The sequence below is a fragment of the Miniopterus schreibersii genome (assembly GCF_964146895.1).
Source record: "Miniopterus schreibersii genome assembly, chromosome: 11".
Taxonomy (NCBI): domain Eukaryota; kingdom Metazoa; phylum Chordata; class Mammalia; order Chiroptera; family Miniopteridae; genus Miniopterus; species Miniopterus schreibersii.
Window position 1 is genome coordinate 71,069,867 of NC_138111.1, and position 13,192 is coordinate 71,083,058.

General features: G+C 42.4%; 1 protein-coding gene across 2 annotated transcripts in view; it reads left to right on the plus strand.

Annotated features, from left to right (window-relative positions):
• Nucleotides 1–2,422: 2,422 nt before the first annotated feature.
• Nucleotides 2,423–13,192, plus strand: part of CENPP (centromere protein P) — a 215,107-nt gene continuing 204,337 nt past the window's right edge. Inside the window, exons 1-3 of one of the 2 annotated variants that reach the window (XM_081150855.1) lie at nt 2,423–2,692; nt 11,145–11,326; nt 12,741–12,829. In XM_081150855.1, coding sequence (XP_081006981.1) covers nt 2,586–2,692; nt 11,145–11,326; nt 12,741–12,829 — 378 coding nt within the window. In that variant the 5' untranslated portion in view covers nt 2,423–2,585. The remainder of the gene's footprint in view (nt 2,693–11,144; nt 11,327–12,740; nt 12,830–13,192) is intronic. The other variant, XM_081150854.1, reaches the window with a different exon arrangement.

Sequence of the window (13,192 nt, forward strand, 5' to 3'; positions counted from 1 at the left end):
GCTAATGGTGAACATTTGTTACCGTTAATACCTGCCCTACCCTAGTCTTGACCCAGTTTCACTCAGAATACTCTGTTTCACATCAGGGAAGGGTGGAGAAATGGGTTTAAAGAAACGAAAAACAGCTGGAAAATAAATGAACATGAAATTATCCTCCTTCCTGAGCAACTGGTAGAGCCCCCTTTATTTATTTATAATCCGCATTCATGGATATTTTTTCCATTGCTTTTCAGAATGGAGGAGGGGGAGAGACATTAATGTGAGAGAAACACACTGATTCGTTGTCTCCTGCACACACCCTGCAGGGATCAAGCCTGCAACCATGGCACTGGACTGCAACAAGGATCAACACCTGTGGAGTCCTGCTGACTATATTGCTTTAACCATTTTTGTTATGCCAGTAATGGTAGGCTCCCTTAATGTAGATATGACCTGCCTGGCTTGTAGCACGGTAAAAGCCTGGAATGCCACATCTAGGGCTATATATGGGATAAATCAAGAGCTGAGCCACGTCAAGGAGGCAGTTCTAGAGAATTGGGCAGCAACAGATTATTTGCTGTTGTGGCATCATGGTTGTGAGGAATATTTATTTATTTATTTATTTAAATATATCTTTATTGATTTCAGAGAGAGGAAAGGAGAGGGAGAGAGAGATAGAAACATCAATGATGAGAGTCATCGATTGGCTGCAGCCCGCAACCAGGGCATGTGCCCTGACCGGGGATCGAACCCCAATCGCCTGGATCCTAGGTTGGCGCTCAACCACTGAGCCATGCCCGGCCGGGCGGTTGTGAGGAATTTAAAGGAATGTGCTGTTTTAACCTTTCTGACAATTCTCAATTAATAGAAAACAACATTCAACAAATTAGGGAAACCATCTCAAAGGTAAAATAATGAGAATTCTTTTGGATTTGACTTATCCACATTAACTTTCTGGCTACCCAGCCTGTCTGGGTTGTGGAAATTCTTTTTTTAATTTTTCTGTTTATTTTTTGTAGTCTGATTGCTTGCTGCTGTATTCAATGTCCTCCTCTTTTTAGATCCTGCATTTGCTGTACTCCACCCCCAAGGACTGCTTTCACAGCAGAAGCAAATGCAGTAAAGCTGGGTAACACTTTTCATATAAAACTAACCTCACAGATATGAGATGACAGAAATAACAGTGGGGAATGTTAGGGGAAAAATAGAATAGTGGGGAATAACTACAGTTATAAGATATATTAATCATGCTCTGTTAACCATGATTGCTGTTCTGATGAAAGAAAGCACATTCTGACCCAGCTGGAGTTAACTTCAAAATGCAGTTCATTCTCATCAGAGAACTGCCTACCATCATGGAAAGATTAACAACTTTGTTGCTGAAACAATGGAGTCCCAGAGGAGCCCACTCTTTGCAACCCCCCAGGCCACAGAGCATGTAATGTGCAACCATTTTACCCATTTTTATTCCTTTTGCCTGCTTCCCCATGTAATCTTTGTCCCTCTACCCAACATAAGCAGATGGCTTATGGGGTAAGCGGCAGATTTTTGTGGACGACCTGCTCTCCCATGCTGCCAGCAATATTGGAAAATAAAACTGCTCATATTCGATTCAACCCTGTCTTGTTCAATTGGCTGAAATAGCTACAGGCAGCCAGGACTCACTGGTTGTCTCTCCTCAGAGGCTGGGAGACTTGAGGTCCTATGAGATCTCTAACCGCCGTAGCACCCACAGGCGCTCAGCGGCCACACCCTGCCTTTTCCGAAGAGCTGGCCGACTCCCCCACTCTAGACCCCCAAACAGCGCCAGAGGCCGAGGTACGGCTGGCGTTCTAGACAGAAGGCTCCCCTGCCCCCAACCTACCCACTGCGGCCTCCTTGCCCCGAGGACCGCCAAGCGAGAAGGAACAGGAGAGGCCAAGCGGCCGGGCACTTTCCGGGGCCCAAACTGACCCCTTGGCACGCCTTCTTCCACGCGCAGCCCCCAGGCGCCTAACTTCTGGTCACGTGCCCCACAAGGCGGAGTCTCTATTCCTTCCTACCCGATTTCCAACTCAGCCTCCTAAGGTTCCCGTACCATATTCAGTTCCCTAGAGCTTATTTCGCTTCCCGTCGTCTGGGATGCCGCGATGCCTCCGCCACCCTTCCCTCAACGTCCTGAAGACTCCAATATAACTCCATGGTTCTTTCTTAAGAGGGTTATCGCCTGTTTATCCACGCCGGGACTGGGTCGGCGGAAGTGAGAGAGCGGAAGAAAAAAATGAGACGCTCCCCGTCCCACGGTCCCGGAAGCTACTCTTCAGCCACGCCCGCGGTTGGGCTGCTCCAAACTCCACCAGAGCCGGGAGGGCCGCCCTGACCTAGGGCTTCGGGCGGAGCGAACCGACTCTCTCCCAGCGCAGGGGCTGCAGGGGAACGGCTGTGGCCGCCTGCGGGGCGGCAGGGTGCCCGGGACAGTTTGCGGGCTCGGGTCGTCGCACGGGCGTCGCGCACCCTCCCTCGCCCCCCCCCCCGCTGAGTTCCTGGGATGGTCCCGCCCGGAGCGCGCGACGCTTGAAGCGCCGGCGGGCGCGCGGCGGTCAGGCCGCCTCCGCTGGCGACGCGCTATGGCCGCCGAGCGGGCGGCGGTGCGCGCCCTGGAAGCCGAGGTCGCGGCCCTGAAGCGGGCGTGCGAGGAGCTGCCGGCTCCCGGGGGCGACGCGGCCCGAGTCCAGTAGGTGCCCTGCTCAGTCCTGCGGGCGCGCGACCGTCCTCTCGGGCGTTGCGGACCTGTCCGCAGAGGTCGCCGAAGCCCCACCCGTGGGCGGGAGCGCGAGCGGCCCCGCGGCGCCGTGAGGGAAGCGGGGCTGCGGTCCGAGGACGGGGCGCCGCGGCGCACGCGGGCGGGGCCGGAGGCGGTGCTGCCCCCCCAGGGGGCGTGTTGGCGGCTGGCCGCAGGCGCGGTCCGTGGGTGACGGCGCGCCGGCCGGGAGGGCGGGCTCCTCCGCGCGCCTCCTCCGGGGTCGCACCCGGCGGCCCTCCGCGGTGGGTGCTGCTTAGCCCCGCCCGAGCGCGGAGGGCCCGAGGCGGGGCAGTCACGCCGCTCGCCCGGGCTCGGGGCGCGTGGGCGGCGGGCCTGGCGGGCGCCCGCCGGCCGTGGACGGGAGAGCGCGTCGTAGGCGCGTGGCAGTTGCGTGCCCGTGTGGGGCGGTGGGCAGCTGGAGGCCGGGCGTGACTGGGGAGGTGGACGGAAGTGCAGATGCTGGGCTCGCCCGACCTGCTAAGTCAGAGTCCGCGCTTTAACCAGACCCCGCGCTATTTTATGCGCACTTGAAAGTTTGGGAAGTGCTGTCACTCCGTGGAGGAAAGTTATTTCTCTACTTCCCGCAGAGGGTACCCTTAGCCCGGCACTGGATGCAGTCCGGGCGCCTCGGTGACGGAGTTGGGAAGGTCCCAGGAGCCCAGGGTGTTTGGATTTATGACGTTTCTTTTCACTGTGGTGGAGAAGGAAGATTGGGACCTGCGTACCAAGTTGGTTTTTTCCCTTTTTTGTTGTTGTGGTGAAACACCATACATTTTACTATCATAACCATTTAAAAAACATATATATAATATATTGACTTTAGAGAGAGGAAAGGAGAGGGAGAGAGAGAGAGATAGAAACATCAATGATGAGTCATTGAACAAGGCCGCAACCGGGCATGTGCCCTGCCTGGGAATCGAACCTAGATCGCCTGGATCCTAGGTCCAGGCTCAACCGCTGAGCCACACCCGGCCGGGCCATAACCATTTTTAAGTGTACAGATCAGTGATGGTACATACATTTGTAATGTTGTATAATTACCACCACCATCCGTCTCTCTAATTTTCCATCTTGTAAACTGAAGCTGTATACCCACTAAACAGTAACTTTGCATTCCCCACTTCCCTTAGCCTCTGGCAACCACCATTCTCCTTTCTCTGAATTTGACTTCTCTAGTACCTCATATAAATGGCATCATTGTGTGACTGGCTTATTACACTTAGCTGCAGGGTCATCTGTATTGTAGCATCTTGCAGAATTTCCTTATTTCAAGCTGAATAACCCATTGTATGTACAAACATTCTGCTCATCCATTCATCTGTCAGTGGGTGCTTGGGTTGCTGTCATGTTGTAGCGGTTGTGAATAATGCTGGTATGAATATGGCTGTGCAAATATCTCTGCAACCCTGCTTTTAATTCTTTCAGTTAGACAGCAAGAAGTGGAATTGCCGATCATATGGTAATTCTGTTTCTAACTTTTTGAGGTACCTGCAGCACTGTTTTCCACAGTGGTGCACCGTTTCACATCCCATCAGCCGTCTGCCAAGGTTACAGCCTCCCCAACACTTGTTTTCTGTTTTTGTTTTTATAGTAGTTTTAATGGGTGTGAAGTTGTAGCTCACTGTAGGGTTTTTTCATTTCCCTAATATTATTGAGCATTTTTTCATGTACTTATCCACCACTCGTATATCTTCTTTGGAGAAATGTCTATTCAAATCCTTTGCCTGTTTTTGAATCAGGTTGTTTTTTTGTTGTTGAGTTCTAGGAGTTCCCAATATTTTTGATGTTAATCTCTTAACGGATATGTGGTTAGCAAATATTTCTTCTTTTCTATGGGTTGCCTTTTTATTCTGTCAGTGTCTTTTGAAGTACAGTTTTTTTTCTTGAAGTCCCATTTTTTGTTCATCTTTTCTCTTGTTACCTGTGCCATTGCTGTCACATCCAAGAAATCGTTGCCAAATATTATAAAGTTTTTGTCCTGCGTTTAATCCAGGAATTTTGTTGTTTTAGTCTTACATTTAGACCTTTTATCCAGTTTGAGTTAACGTTTGTATATGATATTAGGTAGTGGTCCAACTTCATTCTTTTGCATGTAAATAACCAGTTTTCCTACCACCATCGAATGGTATTGGCATGCTTGTCAAAAGTCATTTGACCATATATGCAAGGGTTTATTTCTGAGCTTTCAGTTCTATTCCACTGACCTGTATGTATGATCTGTATGTATGCCAGTGCCACACTATTTTGTTTACTGTAGCTTTGAGATAAGTTTTAAAACAAGAAGTGTGAGTCTTCCAGTTTTGTTCATTTTCAAGATTGTTTTGGCTATTTGTGATTCTTTGAGATTCCATATGAATTTTAGGATAGGTTTTTCTGTTCCTGCAAAAAAATCTCATTGGGATTTTGGTAGGGATTGCATTGAATAGGTAGATTGCTTTGGATAGTATTGACATTTTAATAATATTAAGTCTTCTCATCCATGAACATGAGATAGGTTTCCATTTATTTATGTCTTCTTTAATATTAAGTCTTTCAGTGATATTTCATAGTTTTCATTGTATAAGTCTTTTATCTTTTTGAGTAAATTAATTGCTAAGTATTATATTCTTTTCAGTACAGTTGTAAATGGAATTGTTTTTGTAATTTCCTTTTCAGATTGTTGCTCTGGCCTGCGTGCCTCAGTGGTTAGAGCATGGGCCTGTATACCAAAAGGTCTTGGGTTCAATTCCTGGTCAGGGGCATGTATCTGGGTTGGAGGTTTGACCCCCAGCTTGGTCTGGGCCCACGTGGGAGGCAACCAATCGATGTGTCTCTTGATGTTTCTCTCTCTCCCTCTCCCTTTTCTCTCTTTCTCTCTCCCCCTTCCACTTTCCCTAAATTCAATGGGATATTTTTTTCATTGAATTTTTTTCATTGAATCAGGTGAGGATTAACAGCAACAAAAAAAAGCCCTGACTGGGTTAGAGCATCCGCCCATGCACCTAAAGGTTGCAGGTTCGATTCATGGTCAAGGGCGCAAACCTGGATTCCAGGATCCTCAGCTCCGCAGTTGGGGCTCTTGTGGGAGGCAACCATACGATGTGTTTCCCTCACGTTGATGTCTCTCTCTCCCTTTCCCTTCCACTCTCTAAAAATCAATGGAAAAAAATGTCCTCAGTTGAGGATTAAAAAAAATTGCTTATTGGCATGTAGATATGCATCTGATTTTTGTGTGGTGACTTTGTATCCTGCTACTTTGCTGAATTTATCAGTTGTAACAGTATTTTGTGTGTGTGTGTGTGTGGAATTGTTAGGGTGTTCTACGTATAAGATCATAGCAAACAGATAATTTTACTTCTAATTTGGTTGTTTTTTTTCCCCCCTTGCTTAATTGCTCTGGCTTAGAGTTCTAATACTATGTCGAATAAACATGGTGAAAGTGGGCGTCTTTGTCCTGTTCCTGATCTTAGAGGATTAGCTTTTAGATTTTCACTATTGAGTATGATAATAGCTGTGGGTTTATCATATATGGACTTTATTATGTTGTTATGTTCCCTCTATACCCAGTTTGTTGAGCATTTCCATTATAAATCGATGTTGAATTTTATTAAATACTTTTTCTGCATCTATTAAGATGATTATATGATTTATATCTTTCATTTTGTTAGTGTGGTACACACTTTTGATTTACAGATGTTTTATTTACCCTTGCATTCATGGACTGAATCCCACTTAATTATAGCGTATGATCCTTTTAATGTATTGTTGAATTCGGTTTGCTAATACTCTGTTGAGAATTTTTGCATCTATGTTCATCAGCAATATTGGCCTGTAATTTTCATTTCTTATAGTGCCTATGCCTGGTTTTGTGTTTCTTCCTTTTCTGTTTTTAATTCTTCAAATGTTTGGTGGAATTCACCATTGAAGCCATCTGATTCTGAACTTTTGTTTGTTAAGTAGGTTTTTGTTTAGTGTTTTAATGTCATTACTAGTAATTGGTTTGTTCAGATTTTTTATTTCATGATTCAGCCTTGGTAAGTTGTAGCTAAGAATTTTTCCATTTTTTCTAAGTTTTGCAAGTTTTAGGCATATAACTTTTCATAGTAGTTTCTGATGACTTTTTGTATTTCTTTGGTGCCAGTGGTAACATCTCCTTTTTAAGTTATGATTTTATTTGTTTGAGTCCTCCCTTTCTTCCTTGGTGGGTGTAGCTAAAGTTTAGTTTGTTTTATTTTTTCAAATAGCCAGTTCTCAGTCTCATTGATTTTTTTTTTTCCTTCTATTGCCTTTTTAGTTTGTATTTCATTTTCCCCCCAGTCTGATCTTTGTTATCTCCCTCCTCCTACTAACATTTGTTCTTCTTTTTCTAGTTCCTTGACGTGTAAATTTAGGATTTTTATTTGTAATATCTTGTGGTTCTTAAGGTAGGCAATTATTATGATGAACTTCTCTCTTTCTCTCTATTTTTTTTTAAATTCCTCACCAAGGATATTTTTTCCATTGCTTTTCAGAGAGAGTAGAAGGGAGAGAGAAACATCGATGTGAGAGAGAAACATTGATTGGTTACCTCCCACGCATGCTCCAACTGGGCTGGGGATCGAGCCTGCAAGTGAGGTACATGCCCTTGGCCAGAGTTGAACCTGGGATCCTTCATTTCACAGGCTGGCGCTCTAACCACTGAGCCAAACCTGCTAGGGTGAACTTCTCCCTTAATACTGCTTCTGCTGCAGTCCATAAGTTTGGTGTATAGTATATTTTCATTTGTCTCAAAGTGTTGTTTGGTTTTTCTTTTGATATCTTCTTTGATCCATTGATTGTTAAGTAGAAAGTTGTTTAATCTTCAGATATTTGTGAATTTTTCAGTTTTCTTCTTTCTTTAATCCTCACCTGAGGATATTTTTTCCATTGCTTTTCAGAGAGAGTGGAAGGGGGAGAGAGAGAGAGAGAAAAAGAGAGAGTGAGAGAGGAAGAGAGAGAGAGAAACATCTGTGCGAGAGAAACACATAGATTGGTTTCCTCCCGCACGCTCCCTGACTAGGGCTGGGGATTGAGCCTGCAACCGAGGTACATGCCCTTGGCCAGAACTGAACCTGTGACCCTTCAGTCCATGGGCTGGTGCTGTAACCACTGAGCCAAATGAGCTTGGGTTTTCAGTTTTCTTCTTGTAATTGATTTCTAGTTTCGTCCATTGTGGTTGGAAAAGATGCTTGATATGATTTTAATCTTCTTAAATTTATTAAGTCTTGTTTTGTGATCTAACATCTGACCTATGCTGGAGAATGTTCCACTGAGCCAAATGAGCTTGGGTTTTCAGTTTTCTTCTTGTAATTGATTTCTAGTTTCGTCCATTGTGGTTGGAAAAGATGCTTGATATGATTTTAATCTTCTTAAATTTATTAAGTCTTGTTTTGTGATCTAACATCTGACCTATCCTGGAGAATGTTCCATGTGCTCTTATGAAGAATGTGTGTCGTGTTGCTTTCGGATGGAATGTTCTGTAGATGTCTGTTGGGTCATCTAATCTAATGTTTCCTTTAAGACCAGTGTTGTCTACTGATTTTCTCTGTTTATGATCTATCCATTGATGATAGTGGTGTATTAAAGCCCTGTACCATTATTGTGATACTGTCTTATTCCTTTTAGATTTGTTAATATTTGCTTTATATATTTAGGTTTTCTCATGTTGGATGTATAAATATTTATAAATATTGTATCTTCTTACTGGATTGACCCCTTAATATTATGTAATGACTGTCTTATTCCTATTACACTCTTTTTGTCTTAAAGTCTATTTTAGGTAAATATAGGTACCCCATATTTCTTTTGGTACTTATTTGCATGCAATATCTTTTTCCATCCCTTCATTTTCAGTGTGTGTATCCTTATGTCTTTAAAAAAAAAAAAAAAATGTTTGTATTGATTTGAGAGAGAGAGGAAGAGAGAGAGAGAAACATTGATGAGAGAGAAACATTGATGAGAGAGAAACATTGATGAGAGAGAAACATTGATGAGAGAGAAACATCATCGATCACCTGCCTCCTGCATGCTCCCCACGGGATCAAGCCCACAGCCTGAGCATGTGCCCTGACCAGGAACTGAACCAGCAACCTGTTGGTGCTCAACCAATGAGCCACACCTGCCAGGCTATCCTTATGTGTTAAGTGAACCTCTTGTGAGCAGCATATGCATGGGTCTTGTTTTTTCTTCCATTCAACCAATCTGTGTATTTTGATTGGGAAATTAGTTTATTTACATTTAAAGTAATTATTGATAGGTGTGTACTTATTACCATTTTGTTGTTTTCTGGTGGTTTTGTAATTCCGTGTTCCTTTCTTTCTTGCTCTCTTTTTTAGTGATTTCATGATTTCCTGTGGTGGTATGTTTGGATTCCTTTCTCTTTCTCTTTTGTATATCTGCTGTAGGTTTTTGCCTTGTGGTTATCTTGAGGGTTACATGAGACATCTTGTATTTGTAATCATCTTATTTTAAATTGTTAACAATTTAATATTTGAATGCATTTTAAAGCTTCACATTTTATACCCCTATCCTACATTTTATGTTTTAAATGTCACAGTTTATGTCTTTTTATCTTGTATATCCCATAACAAATTATGTCAGACAGATTCTGCCAGTGCAATTGTTGTCTACATGGGGAGACAGATTCCTGGTGCTTCCTACTCCACCATCTTCCCAGAATGCTAGCTTAATTGACTTTTAAAGTCAAGTCTCATGTAGAGTTGTTTTATTTTTTTAAAATATGTTTCTTACTGATTTTAGAGAGAGGGGGACAGAGAGAGAGAAACAGACACATAGATGTGAAAGAGAAACATTGATCAGCTAACACCCTATGGTGGGGATTGAGCCCACAAACCGGGCTTGTGCCCTGATGGGGACTTGAACCTGCAAACTTCTGGTTCATGGGACCATGCTCACAACCAACTGAGCCACACCAGCCAGGGCTCATGTAGATTCGTTTTAAAAGGGACAAGTTTCTTGTGAACCTCTGCTTTTGGCCAAAAAAATTATGCTAATAAGACAAATTTGCAAATAATAAAACTACAAAGCCAGTAAAATTCATAACCCAAAATCATCCAAATCAGCATCATTAATTGAAATGGACCGATGACATTTTGTCTGTCTTTTTGGACCAATGACATTTTGGTTGTCTTTTTGTATGATAAAATATACATATAAAATTCACCACTTTAACCTTTTCGAAGTGTACAGTTCAGTAGCATTAAGTACTTTCACATTGTCATGCAACCAACGCCACTGTCCTCCAGAACATTGTTTTCATTGCCCCAAAGTGAAACTGTAACCTGTAAACAATAACTCCCCATCCTCCCCTTTCCCAGTCACAGGTCTTCGTTTGAGTTCTGCGTATCTATCCTCTAATTCGATGACTCAGTGTTCTTATCCCTTTGCTCTGTTAGAAATACCTTGACATTTTCATTCATAGTTTGCTGTGACATCATTTGGTATTCATTTGGCAAGAACTCATCATTTACATCTGAAGATTGTCTCTCTCTGTGTTTTCATTAGCTTTCTATAAAGTAATTTTTTTCATCAGTCAGTGATGGCAGTACAAAAGAGAACGTGGTAGTCTCTCAGCATATACTTACTATTATTTCACATTATCATTAAAACATAAAAAAATTACTACTGACTTTGTACAAGTTTTTGACCTCCAGTGTAAACAGTACAGAGTTGGAGGACCCAAGATGTAAAATGGGAAGTAGGATACTCGTGCCCCGGGATCCAAGGAAGCTTTCTTAAGATGGCAGAAGTTAGCCCTGTAGAATGTGGCAGAGAGTATGAGGGCAGCAGAGTATGGCAGCGAGTGAAGTACCATTCCGTGCGAGTATTAGCTGGAATTTTATTGTTTTTCAAGGAAAATACAGTTGCATGTTCTCAGTGAAGAATATTTGATTGCAGTGTTAAGGAAATTGTGACATTTCTTATTCTTTTGGAATTTTTACCCCCTGCATTCACAGATTTCCTGGGAATCTTTTCTTAATATAAAATGCTGTCTGGCACTTTACTTGTTTTGGAAGTCAAAGCTAGCTAATTTATATTGATCTTAATTTTGTGACATTTTTAAAAGTAATTTGAGATGTCTTGGGATATCTAAACATTCCTACTTAAATGGGCATTTTAATTCTGTAAAATGCTCCTGTGATTTTTTTTTTACAGTTGTTTCGAATACGTAGAAATATGGTAGTATACTTTGGTTAGGTATGTTTTATGTTGTGATTAAAGGTTGCAGTGTCAGTGATCCACATTGTTTTGAGTTGGTTTTAATGGGAAGAGAGTAAGAAATACAAAATGGGAACGGTTTGAAGAAATTTGTACGTATTTGATGGTTTCTTCATTGGAGTAATTATTTCCAATATTTCCTTTTTAGAAAATCACTTCTGGAACTATACCAATCAGATTCTGAAGGATGGGAATCTTCAAAAGATCTGAGAAGTAATCTTGGACATTTAGAGTCAGAGCTTCTGTTTCTAAATACACTCACTGGGATTAATATAAGAAAGTACTCCAAGAAGACAGAGAACCTAACGAGCACTGAGATGACAGAAAGGAGTAAGTGTTAATTTTAATCTAGAAGTGGTGTTGAAGCTTATCTTGTTATGCATAGGAAATTGGGTGAAGTATTGTTGAATTAAAATTCTACAAGGTAACTCTTTGGATGTGTGGTTGTGGTAAACTTGTTTTGTAGGGTTTCTTGCACATCGCAGTGTACATGATACTCTTAAAAGCTGCCTAAAGTAGATGGTAAAGGAGACAAAGGCTCCTTTTTAGGTAACTTACTAGTCATGTAACAGAGATAAGTGATTGTAGGAACAACAGCACCACTAATTTGTAAATCTTAGGAGTTTTCCACCACCAACACGAGAGACGCCTTACGTACAGTACTGTACTCCTGTTGAACATAGCCTGTGGCCAAGAAAAAGTATCAGCAGTTGAACCATTTACTCAAGGAGGGTTTCTGGTCTCCATAACTGAGTTTCATTGGCAGGGATCCGTGATGCACTAACAGGAAAGGGGAAGCTAATTCAGTTGAGCAATTGGATGTGAGGAACTTTGGACGAAAGTAGCATTCCCTAAAGAAGGAATAATTTTTGGAAATGCTTCCTGACTTCCCTCGAAATAACCCTCAAGACAGGTAAAGAGGGAGAGTGACTCTTAGTCTTGAGCAGCTCACCTGAGTGGGCGATTGAATTGCATATAGAAATGAGTGATGGCATGAGATGCTTCAGGTCCTTGAAGGGAAGAGGGGGAATGCAGAGCATGGAGAGTGATGTAGGCCAGGTACAGGACTTTTGCTAGTGTGGAAGTCTCAGTCCTCTCGTTTTGAGCCCAGGTTCACCTCCATCTGTTGCAGTACAGTACTGTGATTCAGGATACCTTTCTGCTGTTCTGCTATGTAAATGGTTTGATTCTAAGCTTTCCCTGTTGCTGGTTTAGGTTTTGGTATTCCTGGGTCTGCCAGGTCAGTTCTTTTCCATATGATATCTAGCTCATCCATATGATTTTCAGCTTCCAAAATTAGGTTACTCTCATCTTTCTCCTTCTCTTTATCCTTGTAGGATTGTGCCATTCTAAAAATACCTTTATTAGCAAATCTAGATTTGATAAAGTCGGAATAGTGGTTATTTCTTGGGTGGGGGGTAGAGTATAACCTGGGAAAGGGCATGAGGCAACTTCATGGGGCACTTTAAAATTTCTGTATCTTGATCTCAGTGCTGGTTACATGGGAAATTTCTATTCCTTACCTTAATCCTTGGTATAATCAAGAGCTAGAAAGTATGTTGATTTAATTCTGTTTCACACAAAGGTAATCAATTTGGTGCACATTATTCTAGATATTTTCAATGCAAATACACATACTTCACACATATACCCATGTGAATATTATAGACATTTACACAAAATTAATTAATATTTGAAGGAAATTGTTATTTGCAAATAAAGTGTTTGTTTTTCTGATTGGTAGGTATAAAGAAAGTTCTACAGAGATACAAATTATCAGGAAATTGCCACATGATTACATTTCAAGTTGAATTTCAGATTCTGGAAGTCCAGGTAAAGTAAAGATTATGTTGTGATAACAGATTCTGTTGCTATGAAACAAAAATCCCCACCCCTCAGCCTCCAGCAGTGGCTGGGCTGAGGAGCAGTTCATGAACCAGGAAACCTTTGCTGCATATTTATGCAAAGCGGTACCATTTCAAAAAATTTTTAAAATATAACTGCAATACCTCAACAGTTGCATGTGGTAGGGTTGTTGCTGTGGGTGTAGGTGCTTTATTGGAGGGCAGGTTGCAAGATGCTCCTGGGCCCCCCGTGCAAGCCATGAGGTCATGGGAACAGTTCTCAATGCCCCCAGTCGTTAGCTGATATGCCAGTCACTTGTTAATCTGTTATCTATTGCTGCGTAACAAATTT